Source organism: Lissotriton helveticus, chromosome 10 (genome assembly GCF_964261635.1).
Source record: "Lissotriton helveticus chromosome 10, aLisHel1.1, whole genome shotgun sequence".
Classification (NCBI taxonomy): Eukaryota; Metazoa; Chordata; class Amphibia; order Caudata; family Salamandridae; genus Lissotriton; species Lissotriton helveticus.
The window spans coordinates 274999686-275025022 of record NC_136071.1 but is presented as its reverse complement, the minus strand read 5'-3'; the positions used below and the strand labels follow the sequence as shown (position 1 = coordinate 275025022).

At 47.8% G+C, this 25337-nt stretch overlaps 1 protein-coding gene across 1 annotated transcript in view; it reads left to right on the top strand.

Moving 5' to 3' along the window:
• Positions 1-25337, top strand: part of OBSCN (obscurin, cytoskeletal calmodulin and titin-interacting RhoGEF) — a 2124484-nt gene that overhangs the window by 1333331 nt on the left and 765816 nt on the right. The window contains exons 97-99 of the mRNA XM_078665296.1: positions 2519-2776; positions 12161-12290; positions 21199-21332. Of these exons, the coding sequence (XP_078521422.1) occupies positions 2519-2776; positions 12161-12290; positions 21199-21332 (522 nt within the window). The remainder of the gene's footprint in view (positions 1-2518; positions 2777-12160; positions 12291-21198; positions 21333-25337) is intronic.

The window sequence follows — 25337 nt, the reverse complement described above, 5'->3', positions numbered from 1 at the left end:
AGGGCTACAGTAGCAAAACACATAAAGGAGCTGACGCAGAGAATCAACAGAATAATACCGCCTAGCAAGTCCATCTATAGAGCGCATGCTGACAGTACTTAAGGCGAAACTAATTCCAGCATTTACTTAAGGTCACTGAGCCTTCCCAGGTGCATTAGAGAAAGTCATCAAAGCAGACCAGATAAATGCTTACAAGATTGTGCTACAGGCGCCCAGGCAAGCAAGGAACACCAGGCTAAGGCTGGAAATAGGACTAAGTAGACCGGACGTGGCATTACAGGGGGACCTAACAAATATTATATCAGAGTACTGAAAGCCCCCGACAACACTCCCAAATACTTTTTAAAAACAATTCCATGGCACTTCTAGCTGGATCAAGTAATAGATTGTCTGAAAATAGAGGCAGAGAGCATGCCACTTAATGAAATCGCTTACTGTGCCTGGGCTAATGCTGTGAAGCGCCAAGTTTAGACCATCTCGTTTAAACTGAATCGATCCTCACTCCGGTACAACTCCCTTACACTGACACTTGATAATTCATACACTCCTGGGAAAGCTCAACATACATGCGAGACCCACTCTCAGCTCAAGCAAGAAAGAAAATTCTGTTGTTGCGCCTCAATGCCTCAAGATCCTGGATTTCAACCCAAAATGGGCGTAAAAAGATAACATCGTCTCCTGCCGGCTATGCAATTACCACAGGGAATCATGGTTACATCTTTAATGCTGCTGCCCCAAACTGGCCAGCGATCGTCATCATTTGCTACGCCCGGCTCTAAGGGATAAAGGCCTCAGAACCTGCAGGGAGGCCTTGGAATGGTGCTTCTCAGGAACCACTTCCTGCTTACTTGCTAGAGCCGGCAAGTTTAATCACCTAAGTAGAATTGCACTTGTCTCTCAACAACAGGCTGCAGATTCTAGGGTCGAAATCGCTTAGTAATTAACTTAGCTGGGGCCCTAACCCTGACGGATGTCACTCAACCTAGGGGCTCTAAATACGGACAATCGCATCATAAAGAGGGTGTGGGGCCCAGCATGGGTCACGTCAAGAACTCTTTAACAATGACAACCGAGTACATGGAGGGAATGACCCTGATGAATTTGATACAACCATTGATCCCTACAGGACTTAGTAAAAACCGGGGTGAAAAGGAATTGATCCCACATTTTAACACAATTTTATTTTGGAGTCTTAAAGGGACACTAAGCAATAAACAGAGCCCATGCTGGCATGTTGCATTTTTTACTTCGAATGCCGGGAAACTCCTTGGGGGGGAAGCGGACGGGAGGAGGGGCGTTGCTTATGTGTTTTTATACTGTAAAGATTTGAAGTAATCGTACGGTTAATAAAGAATACAAATCACCCATTTACGCCTCTTTCTTCCAGGACAAGCAGCATTTCTCCCAAAGTCTCTTTTCCTTTACCATAGAGTGCAGCCTATCACCCCTGCAGCTTTCATCACTCCGCCTCATCAATCTAAAGAGGGAAAAAGATTTCCTCTCCGAAATTGAGAGTTGTAAGCTTAACATCAACACATCAAAGACCATTAGGTGGACGATCCGCTTTTCGTAGCGTTCTGTGGGGAGTAAAAGAGGAATGCTGCACAAGAAAATAACTTTTTCCCGATATGTAGTCTTTTTTGCCAAGATCTCTTATGGACTGACCAGGAAACATTCTCCAGAAGGTCTGCATACTTATTACACCAGATCAAAGGCTATTACCACTGCACTGGCACTCATTGTACCAGTGTTGGACATCAGCCAGGTAGTTATGGGGGCTTCGCTACACACGTTCACAAAGAGGTACTGTCTGGATTGCCAAGTCCGACATGAGCAGAATTTTGCCTGTCTCTCCTGCAGGATTTCCTGTTCTGGGTCATTCCAGGTACCCCCCGTCAGGGAAGGCAAATGCTTTAGTATATATTTACAAAGTAAAGAATCTGAGGTTAGAAGTATCCATCACAAGAAAAAGTTACTTACTTTCGGTAGCGCTCTTTCTGATGGATACTCTCTCTAACAGCAGGTTCCTCAATAACTCACCCTCCTCTCCGTCTGTAGAATATATATCTTCAGTCCATATTATTAAGATTCCACTCTAAAGATCTTCCCACTGGCACAATCTAATTTCTAAAGGCTCTGCGCCTAGCAGGGAAAGAGATCAGAAAGCAACCGAGAACAGGTTGCATAGGTGGGAACTATGTTGGGGTCCCAACGTCACTTCCAAGGTGGAATGGACCAACGAGGAGCCACATGACACCACTTTACTCATTGCTGAGAACATGTTACGGATCCAGTCTGGTGCCTGGATGTATTCACGAGGTGAGGGTTCTGCGGTTAGATAGAGTAGCCACCAAAAAGAGAGTTATCTGTAGAATTTTCATATAGTTTCAAAAGACATTTAGACACAGTAACAACAATTGTAATACCAACACAATGTTTAGCTTCTTTATTATAAGGTTTGTTGAGTTTATATATTTTCAGCAGAAGGAATACAAGTTGTCTCTCTTGTACTCTGCAGGGGAAGCCTCTGTTCAGCTGGAACTAGAGGATTCCATCCGGGCCTCACTTGAACGTGCAGATCAGGAGATCAGGACTGCACTGCAAAAGCTGGTTGATCCTACCACAGCGAGCTTAGCTATTCCTCAGGAGAAGAAAGGAGCAGGTGATGGTCTTGATACTCTGAAGTCTGCAATTCCTGACTATTCACCTACAGGAACAAAGTCACCAGAAAACTTCCGTGATGCCAACACTCAAACGCCAGTTGGTTCAAGTCTTGGTAGGTTTGCAGTACAACTCCTTAAATGACAGTGAACATTGTTCAGGCGATTGTTGGTTATCAAACAAAAATGTATCACAGCCTATGTGAAGTCCTGTTAACTTGCATGCAATGTTTCGAGTGCCTCTTAAATAGGGTTTCATTTAGAATATATCATGGTAAATTGCTAAGTAAGCCGTTTAGCAAAAGAAAATGTATTTGGTGCTTTCCTAAAATCTTTCTTTTGTGCTGGAAAAGATTTGAAACAAATATTAAATAAATGCCTTTAATGGGTATGGTTGAAGCTTGCAATACTAGGCTATAACAATCCTTTATTCCAGCACAATCTTTAATCAGTAATAAGAATGCTGCTAACCATAACCACAAGTGGCAAAGGCACTTGTTTCCTTAAACTGCCGGTTCTGAAGTAAAGCTAAGAAGTGCAGTGTAATCTGCCTTACCATTGTTCGGCAGACTATGTTGTCCTTGAAATGGCATGTCTTCTTCACATAGACTTGCCTTTGAAACCTCTAAGTGGGAACAAATAGTGAAACCTCTAAGTGGGAAAAAGTAGGTGGGGGAAGGAGGACACAGTAAGGCAGCAGTGTGCTGGACATCCTACTCTCCTAGTTTCTCCGTTTCCTTTGCCTGACTTTGTTTTACAATATTTTTGTGTGTGGTAAACATACAGCAATAAATCCAGTATCCGTGAGGTGGATTATGGAATTGCAATGATTTTAATGAGTTGAGTTGAAAAAGCTTTATTCGAGTTGTACACTCATAAAAGCACACACATATAAATTACATACATTTCTTAAAAACATCAAACAATCTATTACACTTAGTTTATAGTTAAAAAATACATAGTACACAAACATAAAAAATTATTTGTCAATTGGGATTAATATAAGCTTTTTCATACAATGCAGAAACTACATGCATGTTACAGTATAGAAACCTCCGCGTTACGGACCATTCCCGGGTTTATACAATAAAACTCATAGCATACATGTTATCCGCGTTTTAAATTTAAAATTCATATATATCTCCCAGTTGCTATCTACAAATAAAAATCATACACAGGAAATTGGGAGGATGTAGAATTCAGAAGGTACTGGTAGCTAAAGCCCTCCTCCTTAAGGACCACGCCCACCCCAAATATTTGGCAGTTCCGACTACAAGGAACATTTCAGTGGAAGAACAAATAATTCTTAGCCCCTCAACACCACTTAGGACACCGAGATTCCTACAAACTGGGGCCAGCCAAGATTTCCTTGGATTTACATAAGCCACACATGAGAATAGAAAATGTGCGATGCTTTCATTGGGGGCCCCGCATGACGGGCAACACGCACTGCCTCCAGTCTTCCAACTGGACGTCATACACCTCAAGGGGAGAGAGCCTGCCCTTAACTGGAAAAATAGTTTCCTGTCTGTTGGGGAAGTTATAGTATCCCAATACTTTTCTAAGGATGGCTGATGTTTAATTTCCATGAATCTACCCCCCAAGGATTCCGAGGTTACGCTTCTCCAAAGTTTTTGATCAATGTGGTTCCAATATAGTTCTTTAATACTGGATTTACTGGGGAATACTTCCCCTAGGGGGTTTTCCCACAGTTTGGAGAGCCCAAGCTCAAAAAGAGCATCTCTTAACATTTTTAGCCATGCGATTTTATGGAAAACATCCAGTTTGGCTAATGCTAAGAACCCCTCGGCGTAGTGTCTTATTTCCACGGTTGTCCATAGACGTCTCCAATAAAGGATAGGCCTCAGTCGGGCACGATCGGTAAGCGATCTTCTACCTAAGTCTAAACCAAGCGGTATAAGTGGGGTGCTTTGAGGGAGACTAGTTATCCCTCTCAGAAACCTGTTCTCAGATCTCTGAAGAGTGGTGAGACTCTCAAAGCCCCAGACTTCAGCCCCGTAAAGGGCTGCGCCCAGGGCCTTTGCGTCATAAACCATGAGAACAGGTTTTATGGGCCTGGTTTTAGATTTTATTTGCTCAACCCTGAGTACACCAGAAATCTGCTGGTGTTTCAACACCGCCTTCTCTATGTGTCGTGTCCAACCCGGTTTACTTGATATCTCGACCCCGAGATACGTGAAAACATCTACCGACTCAAGCTTGATATTGTTCAAAGAAACATTGGGTCGAGAATGGCACTTTTGCCCAAAGGCCATCAGCTTAGTCTTGTTTACATTAACCTCTAGGCCCCGTTCCTTGCAAAATGAGTCGAAAATGTTCAAAGCTCTCTGGAGGCCCGACGGGGTTTTGGACACGATCAGGGTGTCGTCAGCGAACATCAGAATAGGGACTCTGATGCCCGCTAACGAAGGTGCATCGACCATTGCGTCCAACATCCTGTCCACAATGCCATTAATGAACAGGGAGAACAGCAGGGGTGCCATAGCACATCCCTGCCGGACCCCCCGCTCAACTGGGAAGTTAGCAGTGGATTCCCCATTCCTCCCCCACTGAACCTTTGCGTAATTACTTTCATGCAGACGCATTATCAGCGTGAGCAAATCAGGTGGGACCCCTAATTTAAACAGAACCTCCCACAGCGTGCGCCTGGGCACCAGATCAAAGGCGGCCCTGAGATCTACAAATGCTACATAGAGCCTGCCTTTGCCCAGGAGTACAGTCCCCCACCGCAGCATGGTGAAGCGAAAGATTTGGTCGACCGTACTGGTTGCACGTCTGAATCCTGCCTGGAAGGGGGATAACGCATTGTTATCATCTACCCAGGCCATAAGTTTGTCGACCAGCATCTTCCCCACCACTTTTTGTATGGTGGCCAACAAACTTATTGGTCTATAATTTACTGGTAGTGACCGATCGCCTTTCTTAAAGATCGGTATTATTATTGCCCCCTTCCATATATTTGGGATTTTAGCCCCTTTCGCTAGGCCATTTCCCAACAAGGTCGCATAATTTGCCCACTGGGCCTTGTCGTGTTTAAAGATATCTGAGGGGATTCCATCCAGCCCAGGGGCTTTCCCCCCCTGCAAGCTTGCTATTACGTGTTCCGCATCCTTGCATGAGAATAAATCACCCTTACAGAATATCATAGGGATTGGTTCTATGGCCATTAGATCCCTGCTCTCAGCATACTGGGGTTTAAAATACTCGACCCACAATGCCTCATCGACATTGTTGTCGGGTTGGTTAGAGACGCCCCCTCTTCCCCATTTCACGGTTTTCCAGAAAAGCCTGGAATCCTTCTGCCCTGAAGCAGCGAGTAGCTCCTCCCAATACTCCTCGTCCCACAACTTCTTGGCCAGGCGGATACTATCATTATAGTGTTTCCTACTGGCGCTAATCATAGCCCTAACTCTGCTTTTAAGTGCTCTGCCCAACTCCAGTCTGGCTACCCTGCACTGCTTGTTGAACCAGGACGCCATAGTGATTGGCGCTTTTCTGTTATACTTTACTGGCTTGGTAAAGTACGGTTTTATCACAGAAAAGAAGGTGTCGTGTATATCAGTTAATTCAACCGAGTCTGGTATTACAGGGTCAGCTTTTGTCATGGCAGCAATAGCATTAACTGTCTCCAATTTAATGGACTCCAAAGAGGACAAATTGGCCAGGACATACGGCCATCTCACCCGTCTTAAGTCATTAGTCATGACAGGTACATTCCCATTACCTGAAACTAGATTAGTTCGTGCGGACCTCCACCATGAGTGGGAGACACAAAGGGGGTTATGATCACTTTCTACTCTCCCCACAATTTCCATGTCACCCACACCACACCATAACTCAAAACTACAGATGACGTAGTCGATCCTACTTTTGTTATGCCCATTATCGAATGTGCAATTGCCACCTTGGTCGCTTTTTGTCCTGCCATTAAGAGCCCTCAAACCATACTCTAGACATAGCGCGTTCAACAAAAGAATATCTTTTGACCACCGCTTCACAGGTACGAGGTTTAGATTTGGGATGCCCCAGAGGGCATCTTCCTCCATTCCTATTGGGTGTGCAGTATTTTCTAGAGGCTCAAATGTCCTATTCAAATCGCCAGCCAAAATTACTCTGTTTCCAAGTGACTGGGAATCAAGGGAGGCGGATAAGACCTCTAAGGTGGCAGAATTCCCAAGACTCGTGCCCCTGGCATATATATTGTAAATGTCTATCACGCCACCCTTTCCTACAGATAACCTTAATAATTGTATGTCCTTGCACCCTAGATCAATCACTTTTATTTTGACCTTTGAATTTTGCTTGATCCAAATTGCGAGGCCACCCATGGGTCTGCCCCTGGGGCCTCTCGTAGCTGGTATACAAAAATTTAAGTAACCTGGGAAAAATATTGGGTCACAAGCCCACGTCTCTTGGAATAGGCACATTTCGAATCCACTTACAAAGTCAATCCATTGCTGTGACAATAATCTAGCCCCCAGCCCCGCTATGTTCCACGATAAAAAGTTCTCCATGGTGTTTTCGATACAAGTCCCCTTTTCAATAGATACCATAGGCAACAAATCAACTAGCGTCCTACAATCACAGTTCTCTCCAACGACAATATCTATACAATTAGCAACTATTCCCTCCTTGATGCTAATAGTGGTTGGGATAGCTAGTTCACCCACATAGCCCACGGGACTTGCAATAATACTCCCATCACCCATATTCTCTATTTCCGAGGTTAAACTCGTTTCATCTTCATTATTTGACATTTTTCCGCCAGTGTTACTTCCCCCAACCCATTCCCCCACCGGAGGTGATTGGACATCTGGGCTCTGTCAATATCCCCACCTCATCTGTCCCTGCCCATTCTGTGGGATACATGCCGGTATATAATACTTGTTTGTACTTGCGGTGGGCACAGCCATGGGACCAGCCTCTACCCCAATCGGAATAACAGATCTCGGGTACTCCCAACAACCCCCTGACTGGGTGACAGGTCTCGGGTAGAAGAAAGTTAGGTCCACAACCCCAATCCCTCCAATACTAATATTCCATCCTGGTCCCGTTATCAGCCCCACAACCCTAGGATCCTGAAAATTAATTATGATACACTCACCCCCCTGCTTTTTTAGGGTGTTCCCTATCCAGTTGACTCTTCTTGCCCCAATTATCAGGCCGTCCACTCCCCCTGGCAGAGGTCTATTGACACGAAGCCAGTGCATGGCTTTGTTTTTTAGCATGTCAAAGGTTTCTTTTTGACCCTCCATTAGGGGTGGGACATTAGTGAGTATGGCCACATATGGGTAGGAGTCCGGGGTGAGCTGTACTGGAGGAGTCTTAGCCAGGAATTTAGTTATATGGGGTTTTGTGGGTGCTTGCTCCGGGGGAGCACGGCAATGTATAAGGGTGTTATCCACTGCCGCAACAGTATTGGTCCTATTCCCAATGCTAGGGGCCTCCCTCGTGGGACCACTACCCACTCCTGTATTAGTCGTAGGCCCCACCTTGTTCCCAGTGCCATTACTGGAGGGCGATTTACCATTTCCTGGCCTTTTGGCCATGGTTTTCCCCTGCCCGATCGGCAAAAGCGTGGTATTTTTTCTAGTTGTGGTGGGTGGGGTTTTTACACTAACATTACAACTCCCATTAACATTGTTAGAGGATTTAGTGTTCCCACTGTTAGTGCTAATTTTAGAGGGAATTGTATTGGATACATTCTTACTGTTCACCCCTTTGGTTTCCTGAGCAGGGGTGACACTTACAGGCGGGGATTGCAAATCCACCAACACAACTTCATGGTCTTTGATAGCTAACTGTGGGGGTTTCCCATTCTCACGCAATCTATTTCCAGACTTGATTAAAGATTTAATGGAAAAGAAATTATCCAAGCTAGCTTGCTCTAGATGGTCAAGTTGGTCGGCTAGCTTTTGGAGTCTAAGCTCAACAGGGTGTAAAAGGGAACGCATTATTTTCCCCACTTCTACCAGGAAATCATGATTAGGAGAGGGTAACCCCGGGGGTTCTGAAAAAATAGGATCATTGGCTGGGACTGCCAAGTTTGCAGGAGGCAACAGAATTATTGAGTCCACTTCTAGTTGGACTGCTACTTCCTCCCCCCTCGGCATTACTACTTCATTCTTTGCGGGGGCATGGCTTAAGGATGATTTAGAACCCAGCTTCCTATGCTTTCTCACAGGTTTTTGTGCTTGTGCTTTTTTGACAGTAACTCCCCATTTCCTTTTAACACCAGGCTTGGGTTTAAGCATATCCACATGCAAACAAGATTTTTCATGAACTACATTTTCTTTAGATGAATGACTGAGTGCATCAGGGTGCTCAACAGACAAACCAGTTCCTGCAGTGACTGCTGGAGGGGTATCAACTAGCTCAATCAGGGGGGGTATGTCAAATGGTAAGTCCTGGGTGACAGGTAAAACAATAGATGACAATGGTGTAACCAGCGCAGGAAAGTTTAAACCTTGGTTTTTTTCAGGCGGGTTTTTCAAAAGCTCTATCGAGAGCCTACGCCCAGCTCGTCTTTCCGCCAGGGCAATCTCTTTGTCAATATCCTGTGGCAAACGTTTGAAATAAGAGTCAAGAGGGCCCATGACGGCCGGTTCTAAGTCTGACATTGATGGCAATAATGTGGAAGTACTTGTTGTGCCAGCCATAGTATAGAGAGCTCCCCTGCAAAAGTATCAACAAGTCACGTATCGACTAGTATATTAAACGGTGGAACAATACCTGGGAATCTAGATGTTAAAGGGGTGGCCCAGCCCGGCCTCTTACGGCCCCGGACGGCCACAGACGGTCCCGCCCTTGTCCCGGGCTTCTCCCGGCGCCCTCCCGCGCGCTCCCGCGCAGCGGGGATACAAGGGGCTTAATGTAGAATGAGGTCGCTAATAGGTGAAGGGGGGGGAGTGGTCGGGGAGAGCGGCCCAGGTGGAACAGATCAGGCAGGCAGCGGGTGCTCCTGGGATGTGTAGTCCCAATTGAGCGCGCACACTCGCACTCGCTCGCAGCCCCGACAAGTAGACTTCCCTCAGCGTCCCCTTTCCGATGGCAGCAGGCAAGCCTCCCAACGCAGCGGGACCCGCGGAGCGGGTTCCGCAAGAAGTAGGTGAATGGCAGCAATCCTCAGCAGGTCAGAAACACAAGTACAGCGAGGCGTCCCACTCGCCAGGTCCAAAGGTGCAGATGATAAATGCTCCGTGTAGGGGGGAGGGGTCGGGGAGAGCGGCCCAGGTGGAACAGATCAGGCAGGCAGCGGGTGCTCCTGGGATGTGTAGTCCCAATTGAGCGCGCACACTCGCACTCGCTCGCAGCCCCGACAAGTAGACTTCCCTCAGCGTCCCCTTTCCGATGGCAGCAGGCAAGCCTCCCAACGCAGCGGGACCCGCGGAGCGGGTTCCGCAAGAAGTAGGTGAATGGCAGCAATCCTCAGCAGGTCAGAAACACAAGTACAGCGAGGCGTCCCACTCGCCAGGTCCAAAGGTGCAGATGATAAATGCTCCGTGTAGGGGGGAGGGGTCGGGGAGAGCGGCCCAGGTGGAACAGATCAGGCAGGCAGCGGGTGCTCCTGGGATGTGTAGTCCCAATTGAGCGCGCACACTCGCACTCGCTCGCAGCCCCGACAAGTAGACTTCCCTCAGCGTCCCCTTTCCGATGGCAGCAGGCAAGCCTCCCAACGCAGCGGGACCCGCGGAGCGGGTTCCGCAAGAAGTAGGTGAATGGCAGCAATCCTCAGCAGGTCAGAAACACAAGTACAGCGAATGATTTTAATATTCCACTGGATTCTTCCCCAAATGCCATCTGACATTAAAAAAACAAAATAACTCTGGTTGTAACACAAAATACTAACTTAAACTTGTAATGATGAACATCCATGCTTCAGCCACTATCCAGGTAAGTGGGGCAAGGACCAGAAGTCAATGTTAATTTCCATTTTATTCTCCTTCGTACATATTCTTTGATATTCAGCTTCCAATCACAAACTCACCTAACTCTAGAAATTATTATTCAGTCTTTTGTTTGTTTCTCTGGTCTTTAGAGCGACTCTGACAATGCATGTCATTTCTGTAATTTCGTAGGGCTTACCATTTTATCCATATCTCAACTGTTAGATGGGTTGATATTGGGAAGAGTCTATACATTATGGAAGTGTTATCTATAAATGATAACGGGGAAAAGAAAAGAAGAAGCGAGATTAGCATTTTTCGCAGTTTCAATTGACTGTATTAGCACAAGTCCTTCTCAGAGATAACTTAAAGCGTAAGTATTATAATTCTAGTTATGCAGGGTAGATTTTTTTTGTGGCATTTTAGGCTGCTCTGGGCATGTTTCAGAGTTTGGCAGATGGATTACTCAATCATAAATGTGGCGTTGATCCCTTCCATTCTGCTGTAAGTGCCAAAGGTATAATAAGAACATATAATGTAGCACACAGGAAATACGTCAAAATGAGGACAGAGTAAATCATCTGACATACCCTAAACCAGGTCCTTTGTTTTGGTCTTCTCTTTCGGACTGGGTGAATATTTCATTACATTTTTTGCAGTTCCTAGTTTGCTTGAGACCCTTGAGGTCAGTGTTAGGCAAACCAGACTGGAATATGTTACTCATATGTTATGTTACGTTATGTTAAAATATTTGTTAAGTGCATGGCTGCCCAGCAACGGGGCATACCAGCACTATTCTTGGGAGAGGACACAGAAAAAGGAGCAGACCTTAGATGGAGAATAGCCAGGTCTTCACAGCTCTTCTGAAAGACCAGTGATTTGGAACAGTCCTAATGAACAGAGGCAAAGTATTCCACAGGGCGGGACTTTCGCAGAGGAAGAGCTGTTTTATAGTGAAAAGCTCATATTTACTGTGTTGTTCACACTGACTAGAAACACCAGAAATATGCGTCCTACCTCTCATGCTTATATTTAATGCCATTATTAAAGTTCATATTTAACACGGTTGGCACGTATTTGGGGGTAAAGTAATACAAAAGAATTTGCCTCTCAGCTGCATTGTGTGTTGGAACTGATGTTGACACTATTCAATAATTTACAACATAGAAATACAAAATATTTGAATTTTGCAATCATATTTCATTTGCCTTTATTCCCCGCAACTTAAAATTAAACCAATTGGTATTTTGGATCACTGACAGAATATCGGAGCCAAAAATATCATGTGGACAGAATATTGTGTAAAAAATATCGAGGACCTAAATATCTAGAAAGTAAGTGCAAATAGGTAAGTATAGATTTACTACTTTTAACTCCACATTTATGTACCTTGATATATATATATATATATATCGTCAAGGTGCATGTCTGTGGAGTTATATATAGTAAAATTGTACTTACCTATAGAGACTTATTTATGTCCTCGATATTCTTGACACAATATTTTGCCCAATGATATTTTTGATTCCGATAATCTTTTTAACGTCCAAAAATGTTTGTAATTACTCTAAAATGTGGTATTGTTGTTGCCAGATGAAGAAACCAACATTGTAGGGGTGGTACCACGAAAGACGTTGAGCAAGGTGCCATTCAATCCAACAGCTTTCCGGAAGGGTGTCGCTGCCACTGAGGCTGGTATCGTCGAGCTAAATATTCCTATCAGGTAACTCATACAGGGCATATTTTTTTCTTTTGTAATGAATCAGCTTGGGATCCCATTTCATTGTACACATAACATAGGGTTCACTGAGTGCAGAGCAATTACCCTTATACTGCTGTAAGGCATAGGACTATATGTCCATTTCACATACATACTACCCTGCACACAGGTATACATGAAAAAGGTGGTGCTCTTTTCTGTATACTGGTATCCTGTCCTTTGACATCTCAATACAGCCCTTATCGTGGAAGGCATAGCGATAACATGTTTGTGCTGGATCACATCAAAACTGTAGGCTACTAAGGCAAGACCTTATTTTAGGTACACCTTCCAAGAAGCTCACAGTTACCATTTAAATGGGGACAGAATACCAGTGTGTTGAGAGGGGCTGGCCAATGATCTCTAGAGGGTGTCATACTTAAGGTTTTGGAGGGCCACACCCACCAAATCGACTACCACTATATTGACAAAGTTAGCAGATGTGTAGGTAATAATGGTAAATGTATCCTTACTTTGATGATCTATTGGCAGTTGATGCAGTGGATGCAATATTTTTGTAGCTCATTATTGCTAGCCTTTATATAGTGACAGACACTCATTAAGAAAGACTGTGAAGTTGCTAGCCGTCCTTCTGTTTTTTTATGTTTAAAGTAATTTATTAAAGTATTTTATCAGAGAAGCACAGCGGTACAGCAGTGAAAAATAGGAAAGAAACCGGGCATTGAAAGGCAGTGTACAGCGTGAGAAATTAAGGCTGTCTCCTGAGCACCCCGCCACCTGCAAAGTTCAACAGTCCCGGCTAGGCGAGAACCTCCGTAGGCGGCTTCCTCGAGCATTGAATCTGAACGTGGATCAGAAAGCAAATAACTACCCCGCTGTCCTTCACATTCAACTTAACAAACTACCCCAACAGCCACCCACGCCCACCCCCTTTCCCACCCCCCCGCCCCTTGTCCGGTGTTACGCGAAGAATATCTCAGAAACGCACAGCTCCCATCCTGTTCTCTCTACTCCTGATGCGTATAGGGTGCCTCCTTCTTCCTGTTGGACATTCAAGTGATCGGTGGTGTAAGCCTAAGGAGCCTCAGGTATCTGGGGCACGTAAGCTCCCTGAATTCAGTAGCCAGTAATGCATGGAATGGTTGCCACAGCTCCGTGAATTGATCGACCTCCCCAGCCAGTGTAAGCGAAATTTTTTCCATACCCAGTACATGCCACAGCCGGTGTAGCCAACCTGTGATTGAGGGAATGGTGGAGGTGCGCCAGTGTATTAGAATGTTCTGTACAGCCGAGCCCAAAGCGATGGCGATGTGTCTCCCCCTCCGGGATTTCAACGGGTACATTAAGGCGTTAGGGAGGCCCAGCAGGGTATAGGCAGGGAAGCGGGGCAACTCTATGTCAAAACATTTATCTATTTCATCAATCACCTCCTTCCAGTAACCCTGTATCAATGGGCAGTCCCATAAAATATGTGTCAGTGTCCCAGTGTGCCCGCAAGCGCGCCAACATGCAGTGTCTATGAGTCTATTCATCTCGTGCAGGCGCTCGGGAGTGTGGTACCAGTACGTTGACACCTTGGTGAAGGTTTCAGTCAGCCCCACATGATAAGCAGAATGTTGCGCTCGGTATGAGATTTGCTCCCATTCCTTGTGGCTAAGTGTTCTCCCCAGTTCCCTGTTCCATCTCTCTCTACCAGGATTATAGATGTGTGTGGGCGGCGGCTGAAGCATTTTATACAAATCAGATATGAGTTTGGCGTCCGAGGTACGCGTCGCCATCCATCTTTCAAAAGGGAGCAAGTTCCTGTCCGCAGCCTCCCGCACCTGTGGTTGTAGCGCCCAATGTCTGACTTGCCAGTATCTCATCCTATCCGCCTCGGTCAGCTGGTAGCTCCCTTTAAGGTCGTCAAAGGAGAGGACTCCATCCCCACCGTACACATGAAAAAGTGTCCTGCACCCATTCTCTCGCCAATGCGGAAAGGCTCCCGGTTCTGTCCCAGGTGTGAAGTCTGGGTTGTCCACAATAGGCGTGAACGGAGAGGGGAACGAGGTGAGCTCGAAGCGGACACTAGTGGCATCCCATACCCTCAGCGGAACCCTCGTAACATAGGAAGCGTAGAGATTCGGGGGTCTGTGTTGTCTACGCAGGAACGGTATTTACTGCAAGGGCCGACCCGCCACTGCCTGGTCCTGGAAGAGCCAATGCTTATCCGACTCCCACCTGCTCCATTCCACCAGGTACCTCAACTGCGACGCCTGGAAATATTTGTGAAGGTCAGGGACACCCAGTCCTCCCGCCTCCGGCGCTAAAGTCGTCAATGCTCTCTTCATTCGGGGTTTACGGCCCTGCCAGACGAATTGGGACAGTGCGGTCTGCATCATCCGGATCCAGCCTTTGGGGGGCTGCAGCGGAAGTGCCCGGAAGAGATACAGGATCTGTGGAAGCACCGTCATCTTCAGCGCCGCTATCCTGCCTAGCCACGATATCGTCCCCTTGCTCCACCTCCCCAGTTCCTCCTTCACTTTCTTGCCAAGCATCTCGTAATTAACCGCCACCATCGCCGGCAGCGTGGGAGCCAGCAGGATACCTAAATACGGCACATGGTTCCGCGACCACTTGAGCGGGAACCGCCTCTGCAACTCTCTTCTCGTCCCAGGCATCAGGGAAACATCCAACGCCGTGGATTTCCCCAAGTTCATCTTAAACCCAGCCGCTCTCGCGAAAGCTTCGAGCTCCGCCATACATGCGGGTAAAGCCCGCTGCGGATCCTCCAGCGTAAAAATAATATCGTCCGCGTATAGGCTGACCGTATGGGTATAACCCCCCATCCGCACACCAAGGGCGTCTGGGTTTTGTCTCACCCTCTGGGCAAAATGCTCCATGTAGAGGGCGAAAAGGAGAGGGGACAGCGGGCATTCCTGTCGCGTGCCGCGCTCAATATAGAAGCGCTTTGATCCACAGCCATTGACACGCACCGTAGCCGACGGGAACTTATAACAATTAAAGACCATGCATCTAAATCTCTCCCCTACGCCCATGCGAGTCATCACCTGCTCAAGATACGGCCAGTGCACCCGGTCAAACGCTTTTTCGGCGTCGACCGAAAGGAGCATCCTTTCCCCGGGGATTCGCGAAGCCTTTTCCAGTATGTGTACCAACCGCTTGGTATTATCCACCGTTTGCCTGCCAGGGACAAAGCCGGACTGGTCCGGTTCAATCAGTCCGGGGAGATACTGCGCCAATCTCGCCGCAAGGATCCCTGTGTAGATTTTAAGATCCACATTTAGGAGGGAAATCGGTCTATACGAGCCACACTGGGCCCTGTCCTTCCCTGGTTTAGGTATCACCGACACAGTGGCTTGCAGGAGATCCGGTGGGATAGCACCGGGGCAGTCGAAAGAGTTAAACAGCTTGGTCAAAATAGGAGCTAAAGTAGTGCAAAAAGTCCTATAGAAAAGGGTGGTGTATCCATCTGGTCCCGGGGCTTTCCCGAGTTTCAGCCCAGCGATCGCTGCAATAACCTCTTCTATCCTAATCTCTCGGTCCAAGTGATCGGTTTGCATTGGAGCTAGGGACGGGAGAGTCACTGAATCAAGATAGTCATCAGGGACCCCAGTCGTCGAGCCGTCCTCCGCATAGAGCTCGGAGTAGAACTGTCGAAAGGCCTCAGCTATTTCGACATCTTCTGTAACCGTGCGCCCTCCTGTTACCGTAAGTTCTTTGACTCGGCGGCATTGATGTGCGATTCTGAGCTTAGCCGCTAGTAACCGGCCACAACGATCCCCTCCCGTATAATATGCGTGCTTCAAACGGAGAGCCGCATATTCAGCTCTGTCTAGGTCTAGAGACGACAAGAGTTTTCTTGCTGCCTTCAGTTGTTTCCAAATTCTAGGAGCCCCCGTTCTCCGATGCACCTGTTCTAATTCCCTGACCTTTTGCGTGAGTTCCTCCCGTTTAACCTTCCTCTCTCTATTTTCGGTCGCCGATATCTTTATGAATTCTCCCCGTAAAACCGCCTTAAGCGCCCCCCATTGAGTCGCCGACGTAGTGTCGGGGTTAGAGTTATGTAGTTGAAAGTCAGCCACCGCCTCGGTGATACGTTGCACCACAACTTTTTTGTGTAAAAGAGTGTCTCGAAGACGCCAGACCCCACGCCGAACTGGGGCCGACGGGGGCAGGAAGGTCCCCGAGACCGGTGCGTGGTCTGATAGGGAGATGACCCCTACCTCGGAGGCAGTGGCCATGTTCCGCACCGGGCCAGAGACCAACAGGTAGTCCAGCCGAGCATATGTTTTGTGTGTGTGCGTGCGAGAAATAGGAGTAGTCCCTATCTGCAGGGTGCAATCCCCTCCAAAGATCGTGCATATCGAATTCATCTAGTTGTGTTTTCATAGCGTGTGACAGTTCCCCGGTCTGCGGAAAGCGCTGCGCTGATCTATCTAATGAGGAATCAAACACCAGGTTCAGGTCCCCCCCCAGAATGAGATGCCTGTCAGGAGATGCTGTGACATCTATCAGTGTGGCATGGAGGAAGTGGTCCTGACGTTCATTTGGGCAGTAAACCGACCCCACCGTGAATAACAGGGGTCCCAACTTAAATCTGTATGCCAGCATCCGCCCTTTATGCTCTGCCAATTTGTGTAGCACTTCACCTTTAAAGGATTTAGAGACCAAGATCGCCACTCCTGCTGTTTTAGTGGTATTGGAAGAGAAGAACTGTGTAGGGAAGGAGCGGGACCGTAACCTATGACAATCACTAGCCAGCAAGTGCGTTTCTTGTAGCAGACAGATGTCCGCCTGTGAGGCCTCCAACAAGGAAAGAATTGCCCTACGTTTTGTGGGGTTGTTTAGCCCTTTCACATTCAAAGTTACTACTTTCAAACCCGCCATACCAGGTTAACGTGACCCACCAGCAACTGTCGATCAAAAGCAGCAAGTGGCAAGCCTACTCCCGGGTCTATCTGCGAGCACTGGCCAATCTGAGGGAACATGACAGAAACACCGGACAGAGCTTCCCCGAACACCCCCCTCCCGGATCCCAAGAACTCCAACCCCCAACTCCCCAACCCCCTCCCCCCCTCCCCCCTCACCCCGACTCGGAACCCAAACAAACCCCCCCAACCCATTCCTCCCCACCTTTCGTAGTCCAATTAGTCCCAGGCCTGCCCTCACCGGACAAGTCTGTGGTGAAATACCTTTGTGGACGACTTACCACAAGTACTCCTCCCTCGCCGTCCCGCGCCCGCCCCCCCCCAAAGCCAGCTCCATCAGTAATGCAATGTCATTCTCCCCCCGGAGCCACATTATGCGGTTAAAGCTACTCCTTCCTCAACCACCGAAGTCTCGGTCGCTGTTCGAAGTGCGTCCGCCATCCCAGCTCTGATCGTGGGCGAACTCGGTCTCTGTGAGGCACTCTGTGTCCTGCGTCTCGAGATCCTCCACCAACCTCCATTAGTTGAGTTCCTTCTCCGCGGCGTGGACGATTCCTCCTCCTCTGCCGTGATCCCTAACACTTCACAGACGTCTTGTAGAGACCGCAGCTGGTGCTGCACTCCATTCCATCGGAATATGAGGCGAAAAGGATGCCCCCATGAGTAGGGGGTGTCGTGTTGTCTCAGGAAGTCTGTCGCAATCTTAAATGCTCTGCGCTTTTGGAGCGTGGTCGCAGCCAGGTCCTGATACAGCGCCACTTGGTGACCTTTGAAAGTTATTGACTGTTTCTTCCGTGCTTCAGACATAATCCGCTCCTTCAGCGAAAAATCGGGAAGGAAAGCCAAGACATCCGGCGGGGGCCCTGTTGCACGCCGCTGCGGCCCCACTCTATGAGCCCGATCTATCTTAATGGGGAAATCTGTAGGTTCGCTAATGACGGTGCGGAACAGTTCCTGCAGATAAGCCACTATGCCGGAGGTCTCTTCTGTGGACGGCACTCCCCGGACCCTAATGTTGTTCCGTCTTGACCTGTTTTCCAGATCCTCATTATGCTGTTGAAGATCTATGTGTTGGTCCCTGAGGCGGAGTACCTCTTGCTGTAAGTGCCTAATCTCTTCGTCCTGTCTTTGCGTGGAGCTCTCAACCGCTTCTACCCTCTCCCCGATGCCATCCACCTCTCGGCGTAGTTCCCGTATTTCACCGGCCACTTCCTTTTTTAACTCTTGAAAGTCTTCCCGCAGTGTCCCGAAAAGTGATTCCAAAAAGGATCTGGTGACCGGGGGCTCTCCGCTGCTTCCCTCGTGAGACCCGCTTGCGCCACCTGACTGTGGTGAGGTCTTGTCTCCTTTACCAGGTGGTTTGTTGAGCATTTCGGGGAGCGTGCGGCTAGTTCCTTTGCCGCCCCTCTGCCCGGCCATCTTTCTTACTGCACCGCAGCTCGTGTGCTATCCACAGCCTGCCCCCAGCCAATTTGTCACCCGTCCAGGCCCGGACCTCCGGCGCGAGTCTTCGGGAGTCTCCGGTGTGTGTCCCTGCCCCAGATGGTCACCACGACACAAGGCCAAGCCCACGAAAGGCCCAGCCCGGCCACGTGTCAGGTGGGAGCCGGTCTCAACTGCGCGTTCTTCGTCGGCTGCAGATGCGCGTAGGGGCCAGGCCTGGGCCCACAGTGAGTGTTTCCTCCACCCAGAGTATGCGGGACACCCCTGTCGCAGGCGCCTCAAGGCCTCAGCCGCTCAGGACCAGCACACCACAGTCTCAATATGCGTTACACCATTCGAGGGGTCCCCCCCTCACCTCCAATGTCTGCGCACCCAGGGGGAGCTCTGCGCCACTCAGTCACTGCTCCCAATTTGCTTCACTTCCCGGTCGCGCACAAGGTACCCGGTGCTGTCGCGTTTCTCAATCCACCCCGGTGCAATATGTCGCAAGCCCTCGCTCTGCTCCGGGCAGTCTGTAACCCCTCCGGGGGCTCCGCAGCCAAATACACACACCCAGCCCGCGTCTCACCTCCTCTGCTGAAGTCGTGGGGGAAGGGGAAGGCGCCGTCTCAAGGGGAGTCTGTCCCGGTCCCTCCCCTGCTCTCCGGGGCAGCGTCCCCCACCTGACTCAGCTTCAAAGGCCCAGTGCCGCCGCGGTGTCAGTCCCTCTCCGGTGTTGTGCTCCGTAAACTCCCACCCTTCACCAGGTCAGACCGCAATGCCCCTGGGTGCCCCGCTCGCTCTTCGTCACCCCAAGGTGCCCCTCACCGCCTCTGCCGGGTCGCGGGGGGGAGGTGTGCCCAGGGCCGGTTCCTTCTCACTCCGGTCTCGACCAGTGCCGCTTCAGCTCCCTGGTGCAGGCTGCCGATCGTCGTCTCTCAACCCGGCAGGACTCGCCACCCCACTGGCGCCGCCTCTCTGGCGCTCTCAGCCTTCTGCACTGTCCAGGTAGGCCGCAGCCGCGGCCTCGCGTAGTCCCCAGGCCGGGGCCGAGCCCCTCTCTCCACCAGGAAGCCGGCCCGCGGTCCTCCGGGCCAGGCTCACTGTGCCGGCAGGGTCCCCAACGCTCCTCTGCACCTCTCCGGACCTTCCGCTAGTGCCCGGAACAGCACCAGGGCAGCCTCGTTAGCGGTCCCGGCCTGCGTCTTCTCCAGGCCCGGCCGCAGCCGCGGCCTCGATTAGTCTCGGGGGCAGACTCGGGCTCACCGCTTCGTTCACGGACCGATCAGCTCTCTCTGGTCCGCGACCGTCGGCACCGCTGGATCAGCTACCGGCGGTTGCAGCTCAGCAGATCTTCTCTCACAACCCCCAGAGGCCGCGCTATCGACAGCCGGGCCTCCGGTCGGCTGAGCTCCACCACCACTGTTCGGGGTTCCCGCCGCCAGGCTCACCACGCCCGACACTGCGATCGACGGGGAACCGGAGCTCAACCGCGCCGCGTCCCTATGCTCTCCTGACCACACCCGGCCTTCCGGGCCGATTGGGGGGGAGAAAAGCGGAAATTCAGGGCTCAGGGCCTAGGCGGGCGCAGGAGCTCGGGAAGAACACGTCCGTTCACTCCGCCATCTTGGCCACGCCCCTCCTTCTGTTTTTTTTAAACGTACTTTTCTTACCAATAAAAATAATCTAACCACGTGATTGCACTACATACTGATACACATTCTGGACAAAAATGTCTTGTGTACCTAAGTAGGACTCAGGTATGCAGTGCAGCAAGCTTATTTATGGATGCAAAATTCCTGATCCAAAGAATCATGAATGGCGAAGTTTTCTGACTGCAAATGGGATTAATTTAGTGGAATTTCGAAGTGAGCAAATCTACTACCATAGTGGGTTTACAGGTGTTCCACACAGCTGCACATTTGTTGACATTTAACAAACAATTGCATGTAGTATCTCCACTTTCAAAAAGCCTTCAACTATATTCTTGTCAAGACAATTAGTCAATGTCTTTCTGGCCTGAAAATATGGAGGGAACACACCCCTGAAAGTTTACTCCCAGAATATTTTAAATATTGTCCTACACAATTGTTGTGCCCAGAATACAAACTATCACATTATTGTGAATCTAAGCATATATAATATAGGTAATTATAGATTATCTATTCTCGACTCCACATCCATGTACCTTGGTGATATATGTGTTGTCAATATAAGTTGGTTGGAGTAAAGAATACTAAATCTACTTACATTCATAATATTATGGTACTCAATGTTGTGGATACAGTATTTATGAAGGACAATATTTTTTCTGAGTTTTGGCAATTTTTTCAGTGACTTTTGTGAAATCAGGCTATACTCTTTCTTTGAAATGAAGGAGTAAGAACTGAATTATCCAAAAACTCATATTTTTTCTGTTTTTAGAGTCATTGTATACATCCTTCAAAATAATTTTCCCATTTCGAAGAAACTACGCATTTCTAACTACTTTCTGGAGCTCTTTTTATACATAAAGGTGTTCAGTAACCAGTGTTTTATATCTTTCTTCATATGGTTAGAAGATCGCCTCTGGAGGCAGCTGACTGGCATCTGCAGAGAGAAGGATCTAGGAAAATGTGGGATGTGCAGCATGAAATGTACATTGAGACGACAGAACAGACATGTGTTTATCAAAAAGCTGACAAGAACTCACGTAAGAAAACATACTAACTGGTTCATGCTTCTCACCAATATTTATCTATGTTTGTTTCTCATGGATACTCCTATCTGCTGATTCCTCACTTTAGAAAATCCCCAGGATCTTCAGCAGTGCTTCTGCATGTGGTGACGTATGTCCCAGTTATCATCATCATCCTTAAAAAAACTTTATTCGATTATTTGAGAAACAAGTTAAAAGCATTACAAACATGAATGCACCATCATTCAGATAAAATAAGGTAGGATGAATAAATAGTTAACATTTTACAGATCAAACTCTCAATAGGTTTCACTTAAAAAGTGCTGACTTTAAAATGCTTCCAACGTGAAAACACATGGGATGGTATGTAACATGCGTAAAAAGTACAGGGCAGGCTTCCTTTGAGGAGATCCATGCAATTTAAGAACAGGTTTTTAAAACTTTTTAGTTAAGGTCATGTAATATTTACAAATAAAGACTAAGGGGCAGATTTATGAAGGCCTTGCGCCGCCGGTGCGTCACTTTTAACATGGGAAAAAGTGACGCACCGGCGGCGCAAGGCCTTTATAAATCTGCCCCTAAGGGCCTAATTACAATGGCAGTTGGTCAGATGACCGACTGCCAGCACAGCAGGAATGAGACCGGCAGACAAGGAGTCAGCGTTCCCACCCCCCATATTAGCGAAAACTCAGAAACTGCCAGTTTGAATTGCGGTTTGTGCTGCAGCCCAGGAAGAGGGCTGCAGCACAAGCTGCAGTAGAAATAGGCAGTTTGTGCACATCGATGCACCATGAGCCAGGGAACCATTTAGTAAGGTGTGTTGCTTTCCATCTTTGAGGAACCCAACCTTGATGGTTAAAAATCTGAGCTGAGTCCGAAGGGCCCATGAACCCCAGCCAAGAACGTCTGGACCCATGTTGTAACTGCTGCTGCAATTGTGGACTCATCATTGAGTATGTGAACCCTGGGAGATGCCCAACAAGGGTACTAGAGTCTCGAAACCCAAAGACAGGGTCTGCGAACACTTGAAAATATTTTTAAATGCATGGTCTGACTATAAGGCAGGTCCTTTGGACAGTCTTTCGGTCATGCACAGTGAGGTTTGTCCACCAGTGGTGGGTTGGATGCAGGGCCTGGGCAAATGTGAAGCCCTTTAGCCAACTCCTGTTGCATATGACTGAGGTTTGTGCACAGTGGGAATAGGCCGTCTGCAGTGGGTTGTGTGCAGGAAACCTCTAGGAGGGCTGCTGGATCATAGTTTCACCTCTTGCTGACTTTGCACTGGACCTCGAACCCTGTGGGATGTTCATTAAGGATACAGGGGTCTATTAACCCCAAGACAGGGACCCTGGGACCCTTACATGTATTAAAAAAACTCAAACAGGCCATATGGCTAATATTTAGCTCCTTATGGTTGAAGAGCATGTAAAGAGGACATTGGCTGCTAGTGATGGGCATGGTTCAAGGCCTGGTCAATGGCATGATCCAGCAACCAAACCTCGTAGTGTAGGTTTTTTTAAAATTAGATTTTGAGTGTTACATCTACAAAATACATAACAGTACAGGAGTGCAATTTCAATATCAGATACACATGGATATGATTTGCCTTAACATTAGAATAAGCAATCTCCCTGTCATCCAGAACCACTTATCAACACCCTTATATAAACAAAACATGCCCCATCCCCCCTCCCCTAGTACTCAGTCCGTTATGTTTATAAATGTGGGTTATTATATACATCTCAACGCAATTCGCTTAGACCAGGTAAAAAAGCACGTCTTACCGTAGGTATCCAATGCTTGATTTGGTATTCACACATCTTGGAATTGACTTACATGTAGTATATTTCCATCGGCCTTTATCGTTCCATATGTATCCTTAATAAACAACCCATGCCGTTTAACTCTTCCAACATTGCATTCCACTCTACTGATATAGGCTTCTTGCGCAATCCTCTACTTTCTTCTTTTTGCGACTCAATGCCCTCAACTCTCCTCCACTTTATCACTTCATTATGCCACTCCGCTACTGTCGGTGGTAGTTTTGCTTTCCAGCGTTTGGTTATTGTGCGTTTTCAAGGATTAACGCCAGGTTGATGAAACTGCCGGTGGGAAATTCCGCTTTTTGTTTTAATGACCAGCCCCAGTATGTAGTGTGCTGCTGATACATCCCCGTACCCAGGGGCCACCTCATTCAGGATTGTTTGCACTGTTGCCCAGTAGTGTTGTACCCGTGGACAACTCCATAACATATGTAACAGGGCAGCCTTAAGTTCTTGACATCTTGGGCATAAGTCTGGTGTATACAGAAACATGGAATGCAGTCGTCTTGGAGTCAGATAAGCGCGGTGTACAATCATGAGCTGGATAAATTAGAATTTTGCGTTATGCAATACCTTCCTTGGGTATTCTAGGATAGTGCCCCATTCTTTGTCTGTGAGTTCCCTGTCTTAATCTGAATTCCACTTTATTCGGAGTGTCTGTAGGGGCGCTGACGCCTGTGTTCGGATTCCGTGGTATATCCATCTTACTGAATGACTCCCATGTCCCATTAAGTACAGCGTGTGCACCAGTGCGTGTGTCGGAGGCTCGTTCCCTGTGACGCCCCATGTATGCTTAATGTATCTCGCTGTGTTCGCATGTAGCAAGAAAAGCGTATTCGGTACGCCCCGTTCTCTTACAAAAGTGTCATGATTCAGAAGTAAATCGTCTATAAAGAACATTCCTACTGTATCTACTCCTGACTCTGTCCATGGTGCCATTTGTCAAAAAGAGACAGGTCCTAGTTGTGTTTTTTGAGCCTAGTAGTGGAATGTTAGTAGCGTATGGAGACTGTCTTCTGGTGTATGTTAACACCTTCCGCCAATACTGCAAGGCCACCCTCAGCAACGGTGGTGCGGATGGTGGGATTCTGCTGTTTGGAAACAGGAGCGTATGCAAGGCGCCCCTGTACCAGGCTCCCTGGGTCACCTCAATTTTGTGCAGATTGCGTCCAGCAATCCAGTATGCCAGCCATTGTAATTGTATTAGGTCTTGTGAGCCGGGCTCTGTATAGAAGTATGCATTTGATTTAGTTTCATTGATAGAAAGCCCTGATAATGATTGAAATGTATTAAATATTGTAGGCAGTGGCGTGTGATTACTTTTTAGGTTCTGAAAGTATAAAATAATATCAACAGCGTAAGCAGATACTATATGTATACCATTGCCAGCCCTGAGGCCCTGTTGGTTGGCTAGTGTACGAATTTTAGCAAGGAGTTGTTCAAGAGCTAGTATAAATATTATTGGCAAAAGTGGGCATCCCTGCCTAATTCCCCTCGCCACTGGGTTTTTCTGTGAGATGTAAGTTCCCGTGCGGGCCCGTGGAATTCGTGTATAGCAGGGCAATCCACTTAATGTAAGCGTCTGGTATTCCACATTTTGATAATGTACTGAACATATTTTGTCAGTGTAAAGAATCGAAAGCTTGCCGCAAGTCCAGTGATCTACATCTTGCAGTGTCCAATTGTGAGTGTGATCTCGACATTAGTTGGTGTAGTCTGTGGATGTTGAGGGCTGTGCTCCTACCTGCGACAAATCCACATTGGTCTGTATGTATCAGTCGCGGTATGTGGTGTTGAATTCTGGTGGCTAGTAATTTACTCAATATGTTGTAGTCTGTATTCAGTAACAAAAGGGGACGGTACCCTGATATGTCTTTGCTATCGTGGCCCTGTTTAGGTAATGATACAACCAGTGCTTGCAATGTAGTTTGGGGCAGAGAGCCTGTGTCTAGTGACGCTTGATACATTTTTTTTAAGTGTGGGACCAATGATGTCATGTATGTCATATAAAATTCGGCTGGCAACCCATCCGATCTCGGAGCCTTATACCTTGGTAACTCCTTAATAGCTGCTTTGATCTCCATGTCCGTGATTGGATTTGCTAGTTCCTTCTTGTGCTCTGCACTTAGTTGTGGCAATTGCAGTCCCTCACAAAATGCATAAAATTCAGATGTATCGACGGCCTGTGGAGCTGCAT